Source organism: Archocentrus centrarchus, chromosome 14 (assembly GCF_007364275.1).
Source record: "Archocentrus centrarchus isolate MPI-CPG fArcCen1 chromosome 14, fArcCen1, whole genome shotgun sequence".
Taxonomy (NCBI): Eukaryota; Metazoa; Chordata; class Actinopteri; order Cichliformes; family Cichlidae; genus Archocentrus; species Archocentrus centrarchus.
Window position 1 is genome coordinate 22,610,884 of NC_044359.1, and position 23,507 is coordinate 22,634,390.

Sequence of the window (23,507 nt, forward strand, 5' to 3'; positions counted from 1 at the left end):
TGGATGTGGACCTGGACATTGCCCTGGATAGTGAACTGCCCTCCATTTGCAGATTTATGTGTTGCTCTATCTATTGAACTGCTACTACCTGACCACCTTTTATTTTTGTTGATTTTGTATTGTTTTATTTTATGTAATGATAAAACTCAATAAAAAAAACTTTGAATTATATATATAAAAAAGATTGTGGACCTGCACAAGGCTGGAGTGGGCTACAAGACCATCAGGAAGAAGCTTGGTGATGATCTGAAGGCAGTTGGGACCACAAGCACCAAGAACACTGTCGGTAACACACTACGCCATGATGGACTGAAATCTTGGAGCACCTGCAAGGTCCCCTTGCTCAAGAAGGAACATGTACAGTCTGTCTTAAATTTGCCAGAGAACATCTAAATGATTCAGAGAAGGCTTGGGAGAAAGTACTTCGATCAGATGAAACCAAACTCAAGCTCTTTGGCATCAACTCTGTGTTTGGAGAAAGACAAATGCTGAGTATGACCCAAAGAACACCATCCCCACAGTCAAGCACAGAGGTGGAAATATTATGCTTTGGGGCTGTTGTTCCCCGCTAAGGGTACCGGACAACGGACCATATCTTGAATTAAACCACCTTCCTTCAGCCAGAACACTGAAGAGGACTTGGGGATGGATCTTCCAGCACTGACACTGACCCAAACCATACCGCCAAGGCAACAAAGGAGTGGCTAAAGAAGAAGCACATTAAGGTCATGGAGACCTCTCAGTCCTATAGAAAACCTGTGGAGGAAGCTGAAGCTTTGAGTTGCCAAACAGCAGCCAACAAACCTAAAGGATTTAGAGAGTTTCTGTAAAGAGCAGTGGGCCAAAATCCCTCCTGAGATGTGCGCAAATTTGGTGACCAACTACAACATCTTACTGGTGTGCCTCCCAACAAGGGTTTCTCCAAGTACGAAGTCATGTTTTGCTTGGAGACCAAATACTTATTTCACTCAATGGCATGCAATTCAATTTATAACTTTCATGTAACAGGGTTTTTTTTTTCTGAATTTTTAGTTGAGATTCTCTCTCCAGTAAAATGAAACTACCATAACAGACTGTTCATTTGTTTGTGAACAAACAAATTCAGCAGGGGGATCAAATAATTTCCCCCACTGTATGTATAATATGGTCACACAGGGTCACTGTCAGTGTCAGGACTGATGTATAAAAATTCCATCACACAAAAGCATCTGATGTTTTAAGGTTTTAGTTTATTTTTCTCCACTATTTGACACACCAAGTGCTTCAAGAACAATATTATCACAAACGACACAATATTTCAACACAGCAGTGACTGTTTCCCCGCTGCTGACCCCACGCCATTGGTCCATTTAATGTGAATGTCAATAGAAATTAGCCTGATCTTTCCGTAGGGCAGACAGGGGGGAAATCAGGTGGGAGGATGACACACTAGCATCACATAATATTGACACCTTCACACAACTCAATACATTGATTACTGCATGTAATTTAAAGCTAATGTTATACTGAGAACAGACACACAAGATGTTTTTTTTTTTTTTTCCTTTTTGATTCAATAATGGTGATAAAGAGCACAAGAAGAAAAAAAGAAATGTTAGGAAGAACCCTGGTGTGTAGTGGCTTATTACAGTATAATGTGCCTGCTAACATCTGCTAGAGATACAGCTGTCTGAAAGCACAACAGAGCACCCCACGCTTTTGTTCAAAAGATCAACATCGTCACTGTTTGCCCTGTCGCTCCTTACTTACTGACGCCACTAATAAGCAGTTGGTCCCACTGTCAGTGCAGATGTTAGTATAGCATTTCAACAATGTTGTGTTCTGACAGAAGCGAAACACTGACACACAAGCTGACCTGACCTGACCTGCTTGGGAGCGATTCGAGATTTGATGTGAGGGGAGTAAGGGCCTGACTTTAGAAACAGGAGCATGAAAGAAGGGCTGTGAAATGAATACTGACTAATAATTTTGATTAACCTCCAACTTTTTTTTCCCCCCAACTTCAAATTGTCTCAAAACTAATTTTTTTTTTTTTTCCAAAACTGGGAAAGAAAAGAGACCCAAGCCTGTTCTCTTTTAGTGCTGCGATTTCACATCGTTTTCAAATACACATCTAATAATGGAACTTTAAGAACTCTAAAGTAAAGCAGACAGCACAGGTCTGTGATTGATGGAGGAGTGAGGGGGGCAATAGCAGAGCAGATATAAGACTATAACTAGGCCACAGTTGAATGTGGCATTTGATGTTTAATAGGCATGATTAGCCACATAGAGGGACTGGGCTGCGGCGCCGCCACTTCCAGAAGACTGGTACTTTCCGAGTGCAGCCAGACCGTTAGCCTGGAGAAGAATAAAAACAAAATAGATTTAAAAACAGAGCATGGGAAAACGTTTCTTTTAAATTTAATAAAGGACATATCAGATGTCCCTTCTTGTGGTCTGACCTCGGCGCGCTTGATGAACTCCTCAGTGGCAGCCTTCTCGTTGCTCAGCTGTCCTTTCCAGGTGTTAAGAGCAGAGGCCTGCAGGGCACGGCCGTAGGAGAAAGTCAGGGCCCAGGGCTTGGGGAGTGGGCAGTTGTTGATAGCATTAAGGTTCACGCTGGCCTCTTCTTCAGACTGGCCTCCAGACAAGAACGTCACCCCTGTTTAAAAACAGATGAGTTATCGATTTGCTCAAACCTGATGTCAAGGGAGATTTAAAATTTTTCATAAAACATTTAGGTTTGTGTTCGCACTCTGCACACAGGTATGAACGAGCAAAACAATGAAGAGATGAACGTGACGCTGTCCGACATTATGCATCATGCCATGTTTGTTGCAGCAAGATCGCAGGTATATGATACACTTGAGTGTTACTACAGTGCAAACAAGGCTAAGTGAAAAAGGGCAAATTCCTTGAGTTTGGATGAATGATGTTATCCACATTTACGACATTAAAAAATGTGGATCATTTCTCCACGATAATAAGCAAGCTAAAAAGATGTAATGGTTTAACGTTTAAATATGTTGCTATATTAAATTGCTTGCAGCCTTGCGATCTCACACCCCAACCCCTCAATATTTATTCCTAATATAAAAACGTCTTGCCTGTGACAGCAGGAGGCACCGTGCGGCGCAGAGCAGTGACAGTAGCCATGGCGATTTCTTCATTGGTGTACTTGGTTGGGCAGGAGTGTCCAGCTGTGACCATGTTGGGCTTCAGCAGTGTCCCCTCGAGGTACACGTGGTGGTCTGACAGAGACTTGTACACTGCAGCTAGGACCTGACAGCAGGAGACAAATGACTGCATGTGAGTCCAAAAATCTAACTTTCCAGGACAGATGCAGAGGGTTGAGTTATACACATTCCTCACTACATTACCTTCTCAGTGACATACTGGCAACGCTTCAGGTCATGGTCTCCGTCAGGAAGGATCTCAGGCTCCACAATTGGAACAATACCATTCTGAGAGACATTACAAAGTAAGTTTAACTCCAATATTTTAAAGAGATGTACTATATTTTGCTGTGAGGATCAGCAGTGTCCTTTCCTCTGTAGTTTTACACCAACCTGTTGGCAGATGCTAGCGTATCGCGCCAGCACGTTGGCATTCTCAAAGATGGCCAGCTCAGATGGCGTGGTTTCGCTGATCTTCAGCACACAACGCCACTTGGCGAAGTCTGCGCCGTCCTTCTTGTACTGAGCACATCGCTCAGACAGCCCATCCAGACCTGCACTCAAGCACGTACACAGAACCATCCATGAGAAACACAGCAGGGCTTCTGAGAAGTTCATTTCAACTACATGAACTGAGATGAGTGCTACTCTACTGCCTCCTACCCTGAGTGGTGGTCTCTCCATTTGTTCCAGCGAGGGGTACAACACCCTTATCCACCTGTAAAGAGAGAAGCAGGAAACTTTCTAAATTTCCTCAAAGTATAACCTGAAACAGCTTTAGCCCAGTTTTCTCTAACAACACAATCTGCTGTCATGTGTGTGTCTGTAAACATGCTGAAAGTGGATCAGTGTTTATACACTTTCAGCTTTTACTTGCTAAACTCGTGATTTTCTTACCCTGCTAAGCTGAAACCCTTGACTGCATTATATCAACAGAGCAGTGGTGACATTCAAACCAAAGAAGGCTGAGCTTTCTGCACTCAAGCCCTTGTGTTTTTGGGGGCCGAGTCTGAGCATGACAAACTATGTAAACTAACACCTAACAGCACAAACCAGGCAATGCAGCTATTGGAGAAAGCTCGAGAAGTAAAATTCAGCTGCTTTAAAATCCATCTTCAAGACTGCATGAGTGTAAGGGGGTAACAGCATTCCCCACTTACCTTGATGCCAACAACAATGCCGCGGTCTTTGATGAGCTTGGCGAAGGAAACGCCATCATCCGTGTTCTGGTAGAGGGTTTCATGGAAGAAGATGACCCCTCCAATACAGTTGTCGATGCGCTGGTCGGCTGTGAAGAGCAGCTGGCGGTAGCGGCGCCTGTTCTCCTCTGTGTTCTCAACCCCGATGGGGTTTAAACGCTTTGCCATGCTGCCTAAAGTCAAAAAAAAAAAAAAAGAAAGCACATGCATTTAAAAATACTGTTTTGTGCTCATGGTGTAATAAACTGGAAAAATACTGGATATTAGTTTCCAAGACTCATCCACCAGAAATAAAGTATATAAATTTCCTTGATTGCTTTTATAGATCTGTTTGTAAATAATAACATGCACAATTAATTCTAATTTTACATGCAATTCATTGCATAGTCAATATACTGTACATGGGTATTCAACTGTTTCGCTTCCATCTTATTAGTTTTGTGTTTCAATCAGTACCCTTGTTGTAACACCAAACATACACATACCGGTGGACTCATCAGCTGCGAGGATGCCTTTGCCTGGAGCGACTATCCTCTGAGCAATGTCCTGCAGCTCCTTCTTCTGCTCAGGGGTCAGTGCGGGATACTGATGAGTCATGATGGCTGAAAGAGAGAGGGGACACACACACACACATACAGCTTCACTATGTGCAAACCTGGATGGCTGCCCAGCACTGGTCTCATTTAACGCCCCTCTATTGTCTGCAGCAGGACCACACTGTTATACCAATGAGCTCAATGAGCTCTTCTCAGTCAAGTGCAGCCAGATGGACGAAAATGACCAACTCCTACACGATGGCACTTAATCACACCATCCAAAAACTTGGTAGCATGTGGGCAAGATGTGATAAAACCAAAGAATGTGAGCAGTAGACTTCCTGCTTCCTGAGAGCTAAAAAGCAAATCTGTAGATCTTTGTGAAAAATATTAATTGTGACTAGTAGCAAATACCCCTCTCTTGCTAACATTTTATTCAGGGTTTGTAAAATTCCTTTTTGGTGTGTTGTCTGGTCTTGGAAATAAAAATAAATAAAGCTTGGTGGCACAGACCTCACTCTAAACAGGCTTCAAACCAGATCATTTAATTCCCCATTCCCTTCCTCACTCTTCCGTAAATTAGCAGTTACGTAACCCCCTCACCTCCCCCATCTCACAGCAGACGGATGCAGTTGTGTAACAATGCTCCTATAGACTCTGCTGCCAGTCCTCATTATAGCTGCAGGACTGGATGCAGCATGGGTCATTTCCCTCTCCTCAGCAACACTCTTTGTTTTCTTCTAATGTCATTACACACTCCTGTGTGACTTACACCTTCAGTTCTTCGCCTCGATTAATACGTCACACATCTATTTAAGTGCTGCTGCTTTGTGACTACAAATGATTTCTACTAGATACATGCGAGACAAGTGCATGAAGGACTTGGAAATTTCCATTCTCACTCCCACTAATGCAGCGTGTGCCTAGGAACAAGCTGTGACTCGTCTTTCTGCTTGGGTATATTGGTATCTTAGGTGCTACCACTGAACACAGATTGTAGCTTTGTGCACATCACACGTTCCAGAGTGAGTGCCACAAATGGGTCATCCACTGAAAAGAAAAAAAAAAAAAAAAAAAAAAATCAGTCCAATAGATGGAAGCCTGTGTTGCATTGTATGCCCAGTCAGCGATCAGTCTTAACTAAAAGCTGGAATTCATAGGAGGGCATAATACAGCTCAATAAAGTCAGGGAGGCTGGTTTGTTGTGGGAGCACACTGTCTGATATACTCTCTGTACCCTCTGTGTTAATCCTCAGCTTAAAGCCATGAGATAACCTTTAGAGTACACACAGGCCTTTCAGTGAAATCAGTGTGCAACTCTTACGTTACACACTGCTCTGTGTTAATAGTTACATCTCACACAGAACTGAAATTAAACACTGCCAGGCCTGCAGGGTATAATGTGTCCCCTGAGGAGAACAGTTGGAGCAGGGGTAGAAACGGCATACTTCACGTCTCCAGTGACTAAAAGGAAGTATTTACACTTGATAAAAGCCAACCTAAGGACACAGGCATGTGTGCACTCAGCTCTGCTCCACTGCCTGTGCCCGACAAAAACCGTGCTCAGCAAATACCTTCTCTCTTTTGTGAAGCACCTGTGTGCTTCAACACTGAACCTTCACTGACAGTTTGGTTCCACTGCAGTGTGGTTTCTGCTAAGGAAACATTGCACAACGATTTAACTCAATAGGAAATCTCCAGTTTATGCAACTGGTCAAACATAACGGAAAATTACTAAAGACCACACATTTACATTGGCTGAAGGCTTATGCTGAAGTGGTAGCACATAAGGCCGTCCACAGACTGCCAGCTACCTGCAGAGAGCATCTGCCATCAATGGAGGGAGTGTATGAAGTATGTGGTAAAACCAGTTGCGGGCTACTCTTGTTAGTGCTGTTGTTTGACCATCAACCAGCCCAAAAGACAGAAGTTTAACATGCAAAGAGCTGAAATGAAAGTTTGTTAAAAATAATGAAAAGTGTCCACTACAGCCACCGTTTGTGCTTTTCATGCTGTATTTTTCACTCCTCCCGTGCTTCTCGTAATCCCGGTGAACTCTGCTGTCTCTGCCTTCCCTATTCCAGACCATTTGTCGATCAGCATTTGATCAGCGCACGGCATCATCCACGCTGTGCCACGTGCAGTTGGGATTTTGGAAGACTGCATGGGAGCACATTTGCATTGGGTGAAAACCTCTCTCTGTAGGTAAACATGTACACAAATGGACATAGTTGTGGTACCATAAATTATGTATTCCAAATATTTCCTTAAAGGACCCTGCCAGACTGACATATGATCAGCCTGGCTGAATTAGGTAGTAGCATGCCATTCAAAGTTTATGCTTAGAGGATTATTAGCTTTAAATAAAATATTTCTGCTAACTGATCTAGTATAAAGTTTTATAATTATTATTGTGTGCCAACAACTGCGTGGTGTCAGTGGCGTGTCTATCCTATGTCCCAGGAAATTTTTAATTGTCATATAAGATTCACTTTATATAAATGTACAATGGTGTCCAAACCAAAGGCGGTCGTGGTTGACCTGTTCTAGACGCAGTCAGGTGAAGACAACTCAGCTTAAATTACTCAAACAAAGGAGGCACTGATCTTAGCATTTTCTATTTTAGGGTTTGCTCCTTATGTGTCTCTGGGAAATGCTCCCATAGGAGGACATTAGAACAAAAACATCCACGTCTGCTCTGTGCCACACTCAGCACTGCAGGGCCTTTGAATCACAGATGTGGCATACAAAAAAAAAAAAAAGGGAAGCCCATCACGCAGAGCTTAGCGTTTTAGGGAAAATCCCAATGAAGCCCCAATCAAGTAAAATAAAAACTACACTTTTAACTTCAGTAATACTTTCTGGTAAAGTTTTATTGGTCTGTACGCAGTTCAAATCTCAACTCAGTAAATATTTCTGCTGTACATATTCCTTTAGTCAGACATTTTCCATGAGGTTATCTTGAAGTCAAGTGGTTATTCTGATACCATTATATAGTTAATCATTTTAATAAATATTAAAAATGTAATTTTCTTAGTTAGGGAAATGCTTTAACTACTTAATTGTTGCTAATTTAAAAAGCTAAAGGACATCACATTTTTGGGGAATTTGTGAGGACTGAACCTCCTCCTGGAAATAAGAATTCCAAGTCCTCCAGAGAGTCTCATACACCGGTCAGCATTCACAACGCCCCTGTGACCAAGGATGCTGCTGCATGATTTAACTAATGCAGCACTGAAATATTTTATAAATGCATCAACTTCTAGGCTTGGTCAATTGGAAGGAGAAAAAAAAAAGGCAGTGCTGGAGGTTTCCATTAAAATTAAAGTGTCTGTTATTGATGGATAGTCAAGAGATTTTATTGATTTGTTAGCTGCCATTAGCAAGTCTGCTTACAGGTCAGATTCTTTATCGATTCCTGATCAATTTCCTGTGTGTGTGTGTGTGTGTGTGTGTGTGTGGGGGGGGGGGGGGGGGGGGGCACCAACTCATTCCTCAGAACACATATGTAGAAACACAGTAGAGAAAGGACTGTATTTGACTGAGGTGTTTTAAAATAATTTGTCATGTCAAAAAATAAATAAATAAAAATGCCACGCACCCTTGAAGTGATCTGATTGGACGGTTTAAAGCTGGTTCTCTGCTGTATGCAAGATTAAGGTTTTCGTTACATGACAGCAAGTCAGCTGAGATTATTATGCAGCCATAGCAACCCAACTCTCCATCATGTCTGATTTTTTTTCCTCTCTTTTTTCAAGCCAGCCTGTTGCAGTGGTCTGCCTCATCAGAAAACGAACACCACTCCTGCACTGCGACATGAAGGTGCATCAGCTGACTCCCTGCTGAGTCATGAGTCGAACCACTTAAAAGGAGAGGAGACATGCGAGTCTTGACACTGATTTTCAGATGACACTGGAGGTGAGACATATGTGGAATGCAGTCCACAGAAATCACACTGCAGGCCTGACATGCTCACATTTTCCATGTGGTAGATGGAAAATGAAGCGGTTCACATTTTTTACCATTCTGATTCAACTGTGATACTGTCTGATTCATCTTTAGCTGGAACCAAGTTAACACAGAAAACAGAGGGGCATCCAATACTTGTCTGATGCTTCTCACCTTAGAAAGGACCAGCCCAGGGTGCAGGGAGAAATCACAAATACAAGAAAACATCAGTCTCTGCATCTACAGCAATCAGCTGCAGCTTGTCTTTTAAGCATTGCTGCAAGCATTAAACTACAAAATCTGAAGCTTGCATGCTATACTGCCTAATTTCATAAGCATGTAGGGAGAGGATGAGGGTTTTCTGCTGCCTTGTCTATATAATTAGAACCCCCTGGCAGTGTACCACGTTGGGTTTTTTTTTGGTTTTTTTAAATCTCTATTTGCAAGCTGCGTGAGCTTTGAGGTGGTGAAATGGCTCCTGCAGGCAGCAATAAAGTAAAAAGGCTGCTTTCTGTGCTGCATTTTGTTACCAGACGGGCTTCTGGCCTTGGCGCAGCATCTATCTTCAGGCCGCGATGCTGCAGCGCTAGCAGGAGCACTGTTACCCATGCAGCTCACTGACTCAGGAGCCTATTACAGACGTCGAGGCTGCGAGCACGTCAGAGTTCAAAGAAAGATGGACACTGATGAAAATGTGCAGGTTAGACTTCAGCAACATGTCCATCTTAAAGGCAGTGAAGAAACAAAAATTGCTCCTGCTGGTAATTTAAGAAAACCATTGACAATAACCCTTGATGTTAGTGATTATTGATTAAGGGCTTAGATTCGGTCTTGAAATTGTGATGGGTGCTTTTCATTTTAAAAATCAATTTTACACAAAAACGGTAGTGTACAAAGCCTAAATGTTTTTTAGAAATGTAACCAAACCGTTAATTAAACTGTACCAAAAAAAAAAAAAAAGTGAAAAATGCCCACGTTTTCTCAGAGCTGAAACTGCCAGTTGAAATTTCTTTTATTATTTTTACTTCTACAATCCAAAATCTTTTGCGTCATCATTTTGCTTTACAATCTGAACCAATCTGCTTCTGTTGACTGATTTTGCGCCAATTACCTACGAACTAAATTTAAAGAAATATACGCCATGCCTTCCAAAATTAAGGCAGCTGTATGACTTCATTAACACGTGTAGCTTCTTCACGTCCTCTTCTTCCTCTCCTCTGCAGCTCCGCCTCCCAACACATCCGAGGTCTACGTGCCTCGGCGCAGATACACCCTGACGGGACACGACCTCGCCACATCCCTCTCTCATCACCGCCACTATCCACATTTAGACCCGAAATATCACTCATATTAAGCACATGTAACACTTAGTTCGTCGATCTGAAGTCAAGGAAGGCGCAACAGGCTCGTCTCCTCCGCTTCCATCCTTGAAGGTCATCATTTCTGCGCCCTTCCTGTTTGCGTATTTCGATGGTGGGCTGAAATGCGCAACTCTAAAACGAGTCTTTTTAAAAAGGTGGAAGAGTTTTAAGAATTGTCTGTCAAATAAGATGGCGACATAGCATCAGTGACACAGTTTATAGTGTTACTTATTAATTTACGGCTAACCAGCTAGCTTTAGGTACAGTAAACTAGCATCATATCCGCATCATTAACGGAATGACTGCCTTCAAATCTGACGCGTTCAGTGACACACAGTGAGTGTTTAAATTTGCGATATTGGTCAGATGAGGGTTGATTCTTACCTGCTGAGGGATGTCAGAGCTGATAGAGAGCAAGTGAGGTGCGCGCGGAGGATGCGAAGTGGTCTCCTGTATCAGTGCTGCAGCGCAACGTGACCTTTTACAAAGCCTGGGCGGAGCCAACAGCTCGGCGTCACGACACGACATGGCGCATGCGCTGAAGATCACACAGAATGATTGTGCATCTTTTTTTTTTTTTAATTCCTGTTTGTTTTGAGGAGACAGTCCTCTGTTTTCTAAAAGTACCCAAATATTTATAGATGCTGACGGGAAAATTAACAAAGCGACTGTAAACAACAAGTCTAGTCTGGCCTCCTGCAATGTAAACTGTTCAATACTACTAAATACTAAATTCAACTCTCTGTTTTATGAAGTTTTTTTTCAAGTGCTTAATAATCTCTTTTATAAATACTCATATCTTGTAGCCTAGTATGTACAAAACCAGAGGAACTTTGAGTGACATGCATATATAGACTTGTTGTATATCCTATTGTTAGATTTATATTAACATTATTGTTTATTTTATATTCTGATACTTAGGTGATACCTCTAAGGTCTTTAATTGAGTAATTACAAGGTTTAAAACAGATGTGGACATATGAACATGGGAATAATGTGACCTTACAAGGTCTTTGTTTTCATAAGATTTTCTGAGACACAGACCTCCCACTGGTTGAATGCAGATCTGCACTCAATGACTTTGCACATATACCTCTATTTTGGTAATGGCCAATGATACATGTTCCATTTATACTGCAATTTGTACTTATATGTTGTTCCTTTGTTTGTATTTGACAGTAACTCAGCGGTTTATGTACTATAATAATTTTCCTTATGGGATCAATAAAGTATCTCTCTCTCTCTCTCTATCTCTCTCTCTCTCTCTCTATCTATCTATCTATCTATCTATCTATCTATCTATCTATCTATCTATCTATCTATCTATCTATCTATCTATCTATCTATCTATCTATCTATCTATCTATCTATCTATCTATCTATGAATGATGCTGTTGGTGCTATTGCAGACTGTCTATACTCCATGGGAAAAAGACTTGCATGCTTCAGCTACAGGGAGAGAAAAGTAATTCAACAAAGTAGTGGAAACATTCCTCAGAGATTTTGCTCCACATTGACTTGATACACTATATTGCCAAAAATTATTCACTCACCCACCTATATTCAGGTGTTCCAATCACTTCCATGGCCACAGGTGTACAAAATCAAACACCTAGGCATGCAGACTGCTTCTACAAGTATTTGTGAAAGAATGGGTCGCTCTCAGGAGCTCAGTAAATTCCAGCGTGGTGATAGGATCCCACCTGTGCGAAAAGTGGAAGCGATTGGAAACAACAGCAACTCAGCCACGAAGCGGTAGGCCACGTAAAATGACACAACAGGGTTAGCAGATGCTGAGGTGCATAGTGCGCAGAGGTCACCAACTTTCTGGAGAGTCAATCGCTACAGACCTCCAAACTTCATGTGGCCTTCAGATTAGCTCAAGAACAGTGTGTAGAGAGCTTCATGGAATGGGTTTCCATGGCTGAACAGCTGCAGCCAAGCCTTACATCATCAAGCTCAATGCAAAGCATCAGATGCAGAGGTGTAAAACACACCGCCACTAGACTCGAGCAGATGTGCTCTCTGGAGTCACGAATCACGCTTCTCCATCTGGCAATATGATGGACGAGTCTGGGTTTGGCAGTTGCCAGGAGAACCTTGCTTATCTGATTACATTGTGCCAAGCATAAAGTTTGGTGGAGGGGGTTAATGGTGTGGGGTTGTTTTTCAGGAGTTGGGCTCGGCCCCTTAGTTCCAGTGAAATGAACTCTTAATGTTTCAGCATACCAAGACATTTTGTACAATTTCATGCTCCCAACTTTGTGGAAACAGTTTGGGATGGCCCCTTCCTGTTCCAACATGACTGCACACCAGTGGCCAAAGCAAGGACCATAAAGACATGGATGAGCAAGTTTGGTGTGGAAGAACTTGATTGGCCTGCACAGAGTCCTGACCTCACTCTGATAGAACACCTTTTTAGAATTAGAGCCAGGCCTTCTCGTCCAACAAGTGTTTGACCTTGCAAATGCACTTCTGGAAGAATGGTCAAAAATTCCCATAAACACACCTAAACCTTGTAGAAAGCCTTCCCAGAAGAGTTCCAGCTGTTATAGCTGCAAAGGGTGGGTCGACATCATATCAAACCCTATGGATAAAGAATGGGATGTTACTCAAGTTCATATGTGTGTGAGGGCAGGCAAGCAAATACTTTTGGCAACATAGTGTTGCATCACACAGTTGCTGCAGATTTGTCGGTTGCACCACCATGATGTGAATCTCCCATCACCCGCTACCATCTGAGTCTTGAAGCAGAAATCAAGACTCATCAGATCAGGCAATGTTTTTTCAATCTTCTGTTGTCCAATTTTGGTGAGCCTGTGTGACGAGTAGTTTAATTTTTCTGTTCTTAGCTGAGAAGAGTGTGTATATGGTCTGTTGCTCTAGCCCATTTGCTTCAAGGTTCAATGTGATATGCATTCAGAGATGCTTTTCTGTATACTTTGGTTCGAACAAGAGGTTATTTGAGTTACTGTTGCCTCCCTGTCAGCTCTGGCATCAACAAGGCATTTTCACCCAGAGAACTGATGCTTCTAGATATTTTCTGACCATTCTCTGTAAACCCTAGAGATGCTTGTGTGGAGAAAATTCCAGTAGATCAGCAGTTTCTGAAATACTGAGACCAGCCCATCTGGCACCAACAATCATGCCATGTTCAAAGTCACGTTCATGACTTTTCTTCCCCAGCCTGACGCTCAGTTGGAACTTCAGCTGGTTCCACCGTGACAGAACAAATCAGCAGAGCACTGTACAGTAAGAGTTTAATGTTCCATCTGTGCTACATGGCAATTACAAAAATACATCATAACATAACATATAACACCAAAGAACATCCAAAAAAATGCATAAAAACTTTATAAAGAGAAATATGTACACAAGCATCTTGTGAAAAAAGCAAGGTCAGGATCTCATATGTGAGGCATTCTGAGCACACATTAGGGCATGCTTTACATGATCAGATGAACAGGTAAGTGCATAAAGGTGCGATTACTGGCAAGGGTTACCACAGCCTCAGAAAAAAGAAAAAGCCCTGTATCTATCAAAATCTTAACTGGAGGTAAAAGATGCTGTTGTTTCAGTCCCAGCTCAGACCTGCACAGCTAGGCGCCATCTTTGAGTCCAAATCAAGGCTGAATGGGAAAACCAGTGAGCGCTCCCCTGAGACACTAGTTATAAATGGTGAACCTAAATAAGGTGGAAGGCATATTCATTTGAATCTCATACTGTGACGAGAAATGTAGTCAAGGTCAGGTTTTTGGAAAGGTTGGATCACAGCATCAGTAAAGGAACACAAGTTTCAAAGGTAACACAGAATGAGGCAACAAGTTTTTTTTTTCCATCCACTTCTGCTTGAATGATTGCAATATCTTACACCATGAAAATAAAAGCAGAAATATAGCAGTCAACTCCCTCTGCTGAAGGGATAAGTAAACTTTCTACTCTAAAAAAAACCAAAAACACAAAAAAACCACAAAAAAATATGCTATATGATATTATGATCAATAAGCATGACATTTCCACACGGGGGGAATTTGATAGCATTTGTCCACTATGTATTAACATGGCAGCCATGACCGTTTACTGGAAAGTGGATGCACAATAGTGCAATCTTTCTTGCACAACTGTTGGGCAAATAGGATTGAAACTGTGCACAGCAGAGAAAGGCAAACACTTAAAAGGAAAAAGTTGTGTTAAGCACATCACAAAACATAAAACTCACTGAAATATGTGGGAAAAAAGAGGTGCTTTTCACTCAAATGTATGATTGCCTTCTAAAATGTTTATCCAATTAAGTCAGACTCAGTTATTTCAGATTTTACAAAATAAGAGTTTTTAAAAAGGTGCACAGATTCTGTGTATAAGAGTGAACGAATGTGCAGAAATACACAAATGCAGGCCTTTATACTGTAAACTCAACTTCTGTTAAACAAACACTTCTCTGCGTGGTCCTTTTTCGTATGCAGGTTGCATCAGGAGTGCTGGGCCGGGCAGCGGTGCAGCTGCGTGAGTGTTTACGCAGGGATCCAGCTGTGTGTGTGGCGTGGCGGGAGGGCTGAGGAGTGAGTCGTAGTCGAAGCCCTTTAGAGGCTGCAGAGACAAAGTGAGGCCTCGTCTGGCTTTGGCAGGCCGGTCCGGTCTCTCCCTCAGCTCCAGAATCACCTGCACAGGGACAGAAAGAAGAAGTCACTGACTCTTGTCTCCACTCAAAGGGGAAACAACCAAACTGAATACATTCAGACGTTCATCGGTCACCTCCACAGGTTGACGCTGCAATAGGTCGAGGTCAAAGGTTGCTCCGTGGAAGAAGGTTTGCCGCTGGAAACGATCAAGGGTCCTCAAGCGGCGGGTGGGAGTCTTGCACAAAAGCTAGACAGAAAAACATGTAGATGATGATATGATGGTTAAACCGGCTCACTGGGTAGCAGATATATGATAAATAATTACCTCTGTTATTAGCAAGGCCAGTGGGGAACTGAGGCTGAGGGGCATTTCATAGGGGAAACTCCCCACTTTCCTCAGCATACTGCAGTGGTCTGGTTCTGGGGGAACGGGGAACTACGGACAGTTGGAGATACATGAAGAGGACAAATTCAGGGGAGGATTCATCTTTTAGAACTTTGACAGATTAATACTTCAGGATGGCAAAACATGAAAACTTCAAATGAACGCAGTCTTTCATGCAAATCTGTCACCGAGAGATTAACTGACCTACTGATCATGAAAAACAGTCCTAGCTACAGGCAACAATAGCTCACCTTCCCAGTAGCCAATGAGAAAAGCAGAATTCCCAGCGACCACCAATCAGCTGCATGGTTGTAGGGTCCACCACTCAGCACCTCTGGAGCTGCAGAGGACAGAGAACCCCCACCATATCTTCTCTATTCATAAATTCACCTTCTGGTATAATAGAATGAAATATGCACTAAATGCTTGCAAGCCCCAGCATCTGCAGCTGTGGCTGGATTAGCTGTAGAGGAGGTTAAGGGTGGATGTTTTTCTCACCCATATACTGGATGGTTCCACAGATGGTAAAGGCTCTTCCTCCCCTCTCCAGGCGACGGGACAACCCAAAGTCAGCCAGCCGGATGTGTCCTAAAAAAGATCATTTTCCTCAACATTACTGTGAGAATGAGGCTCTGAACTGAGTTTCTTTTACAGATGCAGGGAACACTTTTGAAAATTCCCATTCTAATGTTCCCCTACAGTTTGTATTAACAGGCACTGACTGACAGATGTGCATAGCTGTGTTTTCTAGAAGCATCTGTGCTTTTCACCCTAACGTCAGAGCTATGCTGCTCTCTGCTGGGGACAAGATTTACTCACCATTGTCTGTCAGCAGGATATTTTCCAACTGCAAACGGAGAGCAAAAAAAATAAATAAATAAAAATAAATAAATGAAATTACACTCTTGGTCATTGATGCATTGAATTCTTATTCTACACTCTGTGTCTGCCATAGTAATTCTCCTAAACACTGATGAAGAACAGCCTGTAAAAAATGCTAAAAACAAATAAAACTGCATACATGGTATCTGATAAAGAAACTAAGCAGAAACTATGCCCAGTAATGTAACCACATTCTTACATATCAGAAAAATTCTACTTCAATAAAATATTATGCGACAAGTCTTTTTTTATTTAATGCATTACACACACTGATTACTAAATACCAGCAATGAACAGTTTAGAAAATATTTTATGTTAATGAATTGATCTACTTTAGCAACTGCATAGAATCTCTAACATTTTTTTTGCACGATAAAAGCAAAAATAGCTTTTGTGTGTGTTCATGAAAAAAAGACAGCTGAGCTGGCTGTTCCTAAATGAGATACATATGTAGGGCAGCTAGCTGGAAAGGTCTCAGAGGTAAGAACAAAATTCATGATAAATGTTGGGCTTGTACTGTTTGATTTCCCTTATTCTGCTGTACGGTGGACTCCACGCAGTCCTGTGAAAATCCATCATTACTGTTTCCATGGGAACCAACCAGCTAGGTAGCAGCCAGCTGCTGCTAATCAAATGCACTTAATTGATCACCAGCAATTGTGAGCACCTCTATAAAAGCAGATATTTTTGGCAGTTTGCTGGTTTCGAGCAATCAAGTGTGTGTGTGTGTGTGTGTGTGTTAACACAATGCCACAATCTTCCCTGGAGTGAAAATCCCAGCAAATTCACCTGAGGGTCAGACCGTGCAAAGCTCTAGACTCTACAGGCCTTGGTTAGTGTGTTAAATGTGAAAGTTCAAGACAGCACAATTAGAAAAAGACTGAACAAGTATGGCTTGCTTGGAAGGGTTGCCAGGAGAAAGCCTGTTTTTGCTTGAAAGATCACAGTAACACAGCTTAGGTTCGCAAAGTTGCATCTGAATAAACCACAAGACTTCTGGAACAATGTCCTGAAGAGATGAGACCGAAATGGGAGATGTCTGGCAAAAACCAAACACTCTTCTGCATACCCAAATATTCTAGAGTCAAATCTGAAGCCATCTAACAGCTAAAGTCATGCAGCCGGACAATGATCCAGAGCACAGCGGCAAATCTAATGGCTGAAAAAGAAAAGAATCAAGGTGTTGCAACGGACCAAAGTCCAGACCTTCACTTGACTGAAATGCTGTGGTGGGACCTTAAGAGTGCTGTACATAAATGAATTTCTGCAAACCTAAATGAGTGGGCCAAAATTCCTCCACAATTATGTGAGAGACTGAGGACTGCAAAGTCCTGTGAAAAAATGATATAAATTAGTGTTAACTGAAATTATCTAGATGCCTAATGCAGGGCTCATATCATAACAGGGGGACAATAGCTTGTTCATTTTCTAACTACCTACATATTGTACAGTTGTTGTTTTTTTTGTTGTTTTTTTACCTTCACATCTCTGTGGATGACTCCAAAGTCATGAAGAAATCCTGTGAAAACACAACAACAAAAAAAAACTCAACCAGTAAGCAATCAGGATTTAAATCCAAGTCTTCCCACTGGCATACTGAGTCGTCCTGGCACTGCTGTGTTGCCAGTGGAGATCCACGGAGAGTTCGTCTGTGTTTAATTAGACCTCCTTTGATAATTACTGTGGAAAAGAGACTTTGGGCTAATTAAGATTTCTGAGGGGAAAAGTGAGGTCTACAATATGTATATGGGTTCATAGCATTAGTTTTATTAGCACTGGAACAGCATACACACCAAGCGCACATCCCAGCTCTGCAGCAAACACTCGCACTGTGTCCTCTGGGAACTGACCAATCATCTGCCAGTAGGTGTAGAGGTCTCCTGTGCTGCAATAGTCACACACTGTGGGAGAAGAAACGCCATTAAAACATGCCACTGTGATGCAGTGTGAAATGTGAGTGGGAAGTGAAGGTCAGTGGGAGGTGGAACACAACACTGCCCAAATTAGGGAAGAGAAGAATCATCTGGAAGAGAGAAGAGTGTAAATCTATCTTTCTCTGTAAACCAAGTAGGGTGGATTTTTAGCCTGGCTTCCAAGAACATGGTTTGGAAAACTAAAGATGCAAAGTGAGTTAGGTGCACAACTTCAAATTGAATGTGTGTGTGTATCTGTAATAATGAATAAACATGCTCTGAGGATAGTCACATTTATAAAATGCTGCCTGCTACATAAGGGAACGTAAGAATTAGGCAGCTGTTATTAATGGGAACCTTAATTGTGTCAAAATATCTGCCTGAGCTGCGCAATACTTTATAATAGTGATGAGCTCCAACACAACAATGATGTTCATCTTTCTATTATTGTGACTTCCATAGTCTCTACATTTATGGCTTAAAAATATGTGACTCAGTGATGATTCACAGTGTAAGCAGCAGCAGTAGCCTCCCTATTTGAATATGAGCTGCAGCAGAATTCAACATCTGGTCTTCGGGCTAACGTCCTCTCTTTACACAGGGGGTGGGGAGGCAAACAAAGTGGGTCACACTTTCTGAGTCAGTGGCTAATTTGGAAAAAAGGGGTAAAAGCTCTGGAGAAAAGAGGAAAGGGGTTGAAGAAGCTACACAATGCAGAGGGAGTGGTGGATTGGGGGTGGAGGGGTTTAATAAAGATGCGTCTACATGTGGTGTCCAAGCACAAACACCCAGAATTTCAAAGTGTTGATGGGAAACTCTTTGCCTTTTTTTTTTTTTTGTTCACTGTGTTCTAAGAGCTGGGTTGGGGATTGTGGGTAGATCCTGGATTTAGGTACCAGGTGCCAGACAAGGTGAGGTGAAGTACAGTGGGGTTTGGAGAGTGGATCTGGGTTAGAACGGGTCACCCGTCTCTGTCTGACTCACTAATGTAGACGTGGCGCTGTGTCTGCCAGCAGTCCTGGAGGTCATGGACAAATGGGTGGTGGACCTGACGCTGCAGGCAAAGGTCAAAGGTCAGCCTGAAAAAGCTCAACTCTGACTGCTGTTTATGAGAAATGACTTTACAGGTACACCATTTTTGTGAAAGGGTGAATAAAAATAAATGGTTTATCACTATTAGAGCAGGGTGTTTTTTGTTTGTACCGTCTGTCAACACTTATACAGTTAATAAATCAAAATAAATCTGCATGCGAAGTTAGATCTTATTTATTAACTGGTATCAGTAATTATCACTTACTGACTATTGTGTGGAAACTACCTTTGGTATGTTGAGGAATTTGAGTGCTGTATTTAGAAAATGTAACCTTAATTCCTTCCAAGTTATGTTGATAAAAACTAAAAACTTGACACTTTCTAAACTTTACAAACTCAGTGATTTTTAACGCAGAACCCACCTGAACTATAACTTCTTCTTTTGACTGCTCCAAGACCCCGAGTCTTAAAATCTCTGCTTTAGGTATGACCTGTTGGCAGACATGAGTATTTTATAATTATAAATGAACCAGTTTCCTGCAGCCGCCTAATTGGTGCTTATGTTAATCACATTAACATCAGTTAATCAACACTCACTTTGACAGCGTATGTCCTTTGTTTGGCCTTGTCCTTCACTTTCAGAATGGGTCCAAATGAACCTTTGGCAATATAACCCAACACCTAGTGAGGTGAGAACAATGCACACACACGTTTTAGGATTAGGATGGTGTCTAGTTAAAAAAGTAAAAGCAGAACACGGGAAGCTTTTATCCAATCATAGGAATCGTGATGCAGTGTTGGAACTGAAATTGTTGTTTACCTGAAAGTGTTCATGGCCAGGCACAGTTCTGTGGGGGAATTCGGGCAGGAACATGGTAATAAACCCTGGCAGGCTCCACTCTGCTCTCAGTTTGTGTGGACCAACTCCTGCCAGCCTCAGGACGTGGTCTGGGATCTCGGGGGCCTTGCCCTGGAGCATTTGATGCTGGCCCAGATGAAGGGCAGATGGGGCCAGGCGGCACAGGCCTGCTGGGATAGACAGCCCAATGTTGGAGAGGAAGCCACGCCATCCAGAAGACAGGTGCTCATTCTCCTGCCCTTCAGAAGTTCTCTGTAAGGGAAACGAGGGATAAAAACAGTGTTAAAACACTGTTTACTACATGCTACTGCAGGCACAGGATAAAAAAAAGATTAGATAGTCTGTTCTTATTACACTGAAAGTTTTTTTTTTAGCCTTTTGCAGCTTTATTTGATAGTGCAGTGGAGAGAGATAGGAAAGCGGGAGGAGAGATGGGGGAAGACACGCAGTAAATGGCAACTAGGTCAGGACTCGAACCTGCACCGCCACGCAGCATATGTGGTTGCCCACTCAACCGCTGAGCCACCCTGGCACCCGAAAGAGTTTTGCTCATGTCAGAGAATATACTTTCTGGAAAGGTGTTAAAAAAAAAAATCCTTTCACATGGAAAAAAAATATTAAGCATTGACGCATGCTTTAACAAACTCTTAGAGAACAAAATGAACAAACTGTTCATTCAGGGACTGTTTTACGCAAGGACAAATACCAACACTCATCGAGGGAAGGCGTGCGCTGCTGAAAGCACTGTTCTGCTTTCACTTGACCTTTTGGGAACTAGAGCACACAAGGAAAGTTGGCACAAGATACCCTGTACTGAAAAATACTTTTTAAAAATATAGAAGGGAATTGCTCTAGATTTACAGACTAAGTCCAAGCACAACTACGCTGTAGTTTGACTGTAGTTTGTAAGTTTGTAGGTCCACTAGGCAAATGAACATATAATGCATAGTCATAGTAACAAGAAAGTACACCCTCTGTCCATTCTTTACATATCAGGACATAATAATAATAATAATAATAATAAAGTTCCTTAACATGTTCTAAATTTATTTAAATACAACCTCAGATGAACAACAACACATGATATATTACAGCGTGTCGTTAAGCCAAGAAGCAGTGTGAAAAACTAACTGCACCCCATGATTCAGTAGCTTGCAGATTCACATTTATCAGCAATAACTTGAATTAATAATTTTCTTCTTGACTTCATCATTCTCTCACACCATTGTGGAGGAGTTTTGGCCCCCTCTTCTTTACAGTGTTCAGTGAGGTTTACAGGCATGTGTTTATGCACAGCTCTCTTAAGGTCCCACCACAGCAAATCTGAGGTCTGGACTTTGGGCCACTGCAACACCTTGATTCTCTTCCTTTCCAGCCATTCTGCTGTACATTTGTTGCCGTGCTTGGGATCACTGCAATGCTGCACAACCTAATTTCACTCAGGCTTTAGCTGTCAGGCAGGTGGCTTCACATTTGCCTTTAGAATACTTGGGTATACAGAGGAGTTCATCTTTGACTTGATGAGTGCAAAACAAAACCAAATCATTACCCCTCCACCACTGCGCTTAATATGAGGTGTTTGAGCTTTTGTTTTTCTGTAAACATGGTGCTGTGCGTTATAGCCAAACATCTCCACTTTGCCCTCGTCTCTCCAAAGGACTTTGTTCCAGAAGTCTTGTGGTTTGTTCAGATGCAACTTTACAAACCTAACCTGTGCTGCCCTGTGCTTTTTAGAGAAAAGAGGCTTTCTCCTGGTAACCCTTCCAAACAAGCCAAACTTATTCAGTCCTTTTTGAATGATGCTGTTGTGAAGTTTAGCATTTACCATGCCAAATGGGGCCTGGAGAGTCTGAGATGTAGCTCTTGGGTTTTCTCCAATTTCTCTGAGCATTGCATGATCTGACCTTGGGGTGAACTTGCTGGGATGCCCACTTCTAAGAAGGTTGGCAACTGTCTTGGATGTTTTCTACTTGTGAATAATTCTCACTATACAATGATGAACTTCATATTGTTTGGAAATGGCCTCATGACCCTCCCAGACTGATGACCTGCAACAGTTGCTTCTGCTTTTCTAAGATTATTGCTGTCTTTCCTTTATAGCATTGTGTTAACACACACCTGAATGCTCCAAAGCAGCAAACAGCCAAAACCTCTAATTTTACAGAGGTGTTCACGCTTGGTGGTGATCAGCTAATTAAGAGCATTTGTTTTGCAGCACCTGGCTGCTAATTACTTTCTTAATTCCTATGGAAGCAGTAAAGGTGTACTTAGTTTTTCACACACTGTCTCTGAATTTTGTCTTAGTTTTTGTTAAATAAATAATGACAATGTAATATGTCATGTCTTGTGTTCATCTGAGGTTATATTTAAATAATCTGACAAGCTGTGAAGGACTGAAGGATTTTTAAAAATTATTTCTTATATGTAAAACCTTTCAATTGAAAGAGGATGTACTTCCTTTTGGCTTCCTAATGATTATGTTTTAATGTACAAGACATCAGATTTTCCCTTGCTATAACAAACCTCCCATCTTACTGTATTCATCCCTCAAATGCCTGAATTCCAGCTCTCATTTGTCCCTCCTTGGTTTGTAAGCAAGCTGCAGTCACTGGGTCAAACAACCCCTCTCCCCGTGGGCTTCTTGCTGCACAACATCTCTGCAGCTCTGTAGTCCAATATGTGTGCAATCAACCATGCAGTGTGTCATTATAATCTGAGCAAAATTAAGGGACACTTGGCTGAAACATCAGTGAAACAGCCGATCAGAATCTAGTGGAGTGACAGACTTTTGTTTGGATCGAAGGAAGAGTGACAAATTTGACTTCAAAGCAAAAGTGTTACCACATATTGTAATACAGGGGTAACACATTATACTATTAATCAGCTACTTTTTATTGTTACGCAACTTCATCACACTCTCCGCTCAACACACTGCAAAAAGACAGCGCAACCCCGTCACACAGGGGAACCCCCGTACGTGCGTCACACCTTAGCAACCAGGAATTCAACTCACCTTCCTGTTTTTACTACCGTCGGCCCCCATCAGTGTGACAGGACATCAGCACCGTGCTCTCATAGCGACGCCTGCTCTTCATGTAGGCATTCACGCTTTACTGCGCGCCATCACCGCAGCCTCTCCACACGCACTACGCGCAGTGATTTCAGGCTGCACGAAGATAACAAGTGTTCGCTAATAATCTGCAACCGATCGGGCTGTGCGGCGTAAAATGTGACAGATATGGCGACATAAAAAACAAGTTAATCCCGCGAACAGGCAACGTCATCGTAAATCCGCCCCCATCGCTACCGTCCAATGAGAGGCACGCTCCAGCTCCCTCTGCTGCTCGCAGTAATCTGAGTCGCACACATCAATTATACACATCGGTGACAGTTCCTGTTAGGTTTGCATCATTTGCATGGCGTGACTTTTAGTGTGCACAAAAACAAACATGTAACAGAAAAGCCCAAATGCCTCCTGCGTGCTACCTGCTGATACATTTTTCATGCGCCCTCCCTCATTCACTTGTTCTAAAAATAAACCCATGCACGCATATCAGCTGCCTTAGCATGTTTGGAGTAAAACTAAACGGGAAACATTAAGGATGAGTGCGTGCA

At 42.2% G+C, this 23,507-nt stretch overlaps 2 protein-coding genes across 3 annotated transcripts; both read right to left on the reverse strand.

The window, feature by feature from the left end:
* Positions 1–1,209: 1,209 nt before the first annotated feature.
* Positions 1,210–10,713, reverse strand: aldocb (aldolase C, fructose-bisphosphate, b). Of its 2 annotated transcripts, none has more exons than XM_030746974.1 (9): positions 10,587–10,713; positions 4,843–4,959; positions 4,319–4,530; positions 3,822–3,876; positions 3,552–3,712; positions 3,363–3,446; positions 3,090–3,264; positions 2,445–2,644; positions 1,210–2,340 (listed from the first exon to the last, which is right to left on the reverse strand). In XM_030746974.1, exons 2-9 carry the CDS (start codon positions 4,952–4,954, stop codon positions 2,248–2,250), a joined length of 1,092 nt encoding a protein of 363 aa, XP_030602834.1. In that variant the 5' UTR covers positions 4,955–4,959; positions 10,587–10,713; the 3' UTR covers positions 1,210–2,247. The 2 variants fall into 2 exon arrangements, with proteins under 2 accessions (XP_030602834.1, XP_030602832.1); XM_030746972.1 differs by lacking the exon at positions 10,587–10,713 and adding an exon at positions 9,372–9,476.
* A 2,732-nt stretch (positions 10,714–13,445) lies between these two features.
* Positions 13,446–23,158, reverse strand: rskrb (ribosomal protein S6 kinase related b). Its single transcript, XM_030747332.1, has 13 exons — positions 22,906–23,158; positions 19,854–20,144; positions 19,631–19,714; positions 19,456–19,524; positions 18,986–19,055; positions 17,882–17,989; positions 17,567–17,607; positions 16,026–16,053; positions 15,705–15,794; positions 15,458–15,546; positions 15,147–15,257; positions 14,955–15,068; positions 13,446–14,861 (listed from the first exon to the last, which is right to left on the reverse strand). The coding sequence occupies exons 1-13, from the start codon at positions 22,933–22,935 to the stop codon at positions 14,625–14,627; spliced, it is 1,362 nt and encodes a 453-aa protein (XP_030603192.1). The 5' UTR covers positions 22,936–23,158; the 3' UTR covers positions 13,446–14,624.
* Positions 23,159–23,507: the final 349 nt, after the last annotated feature.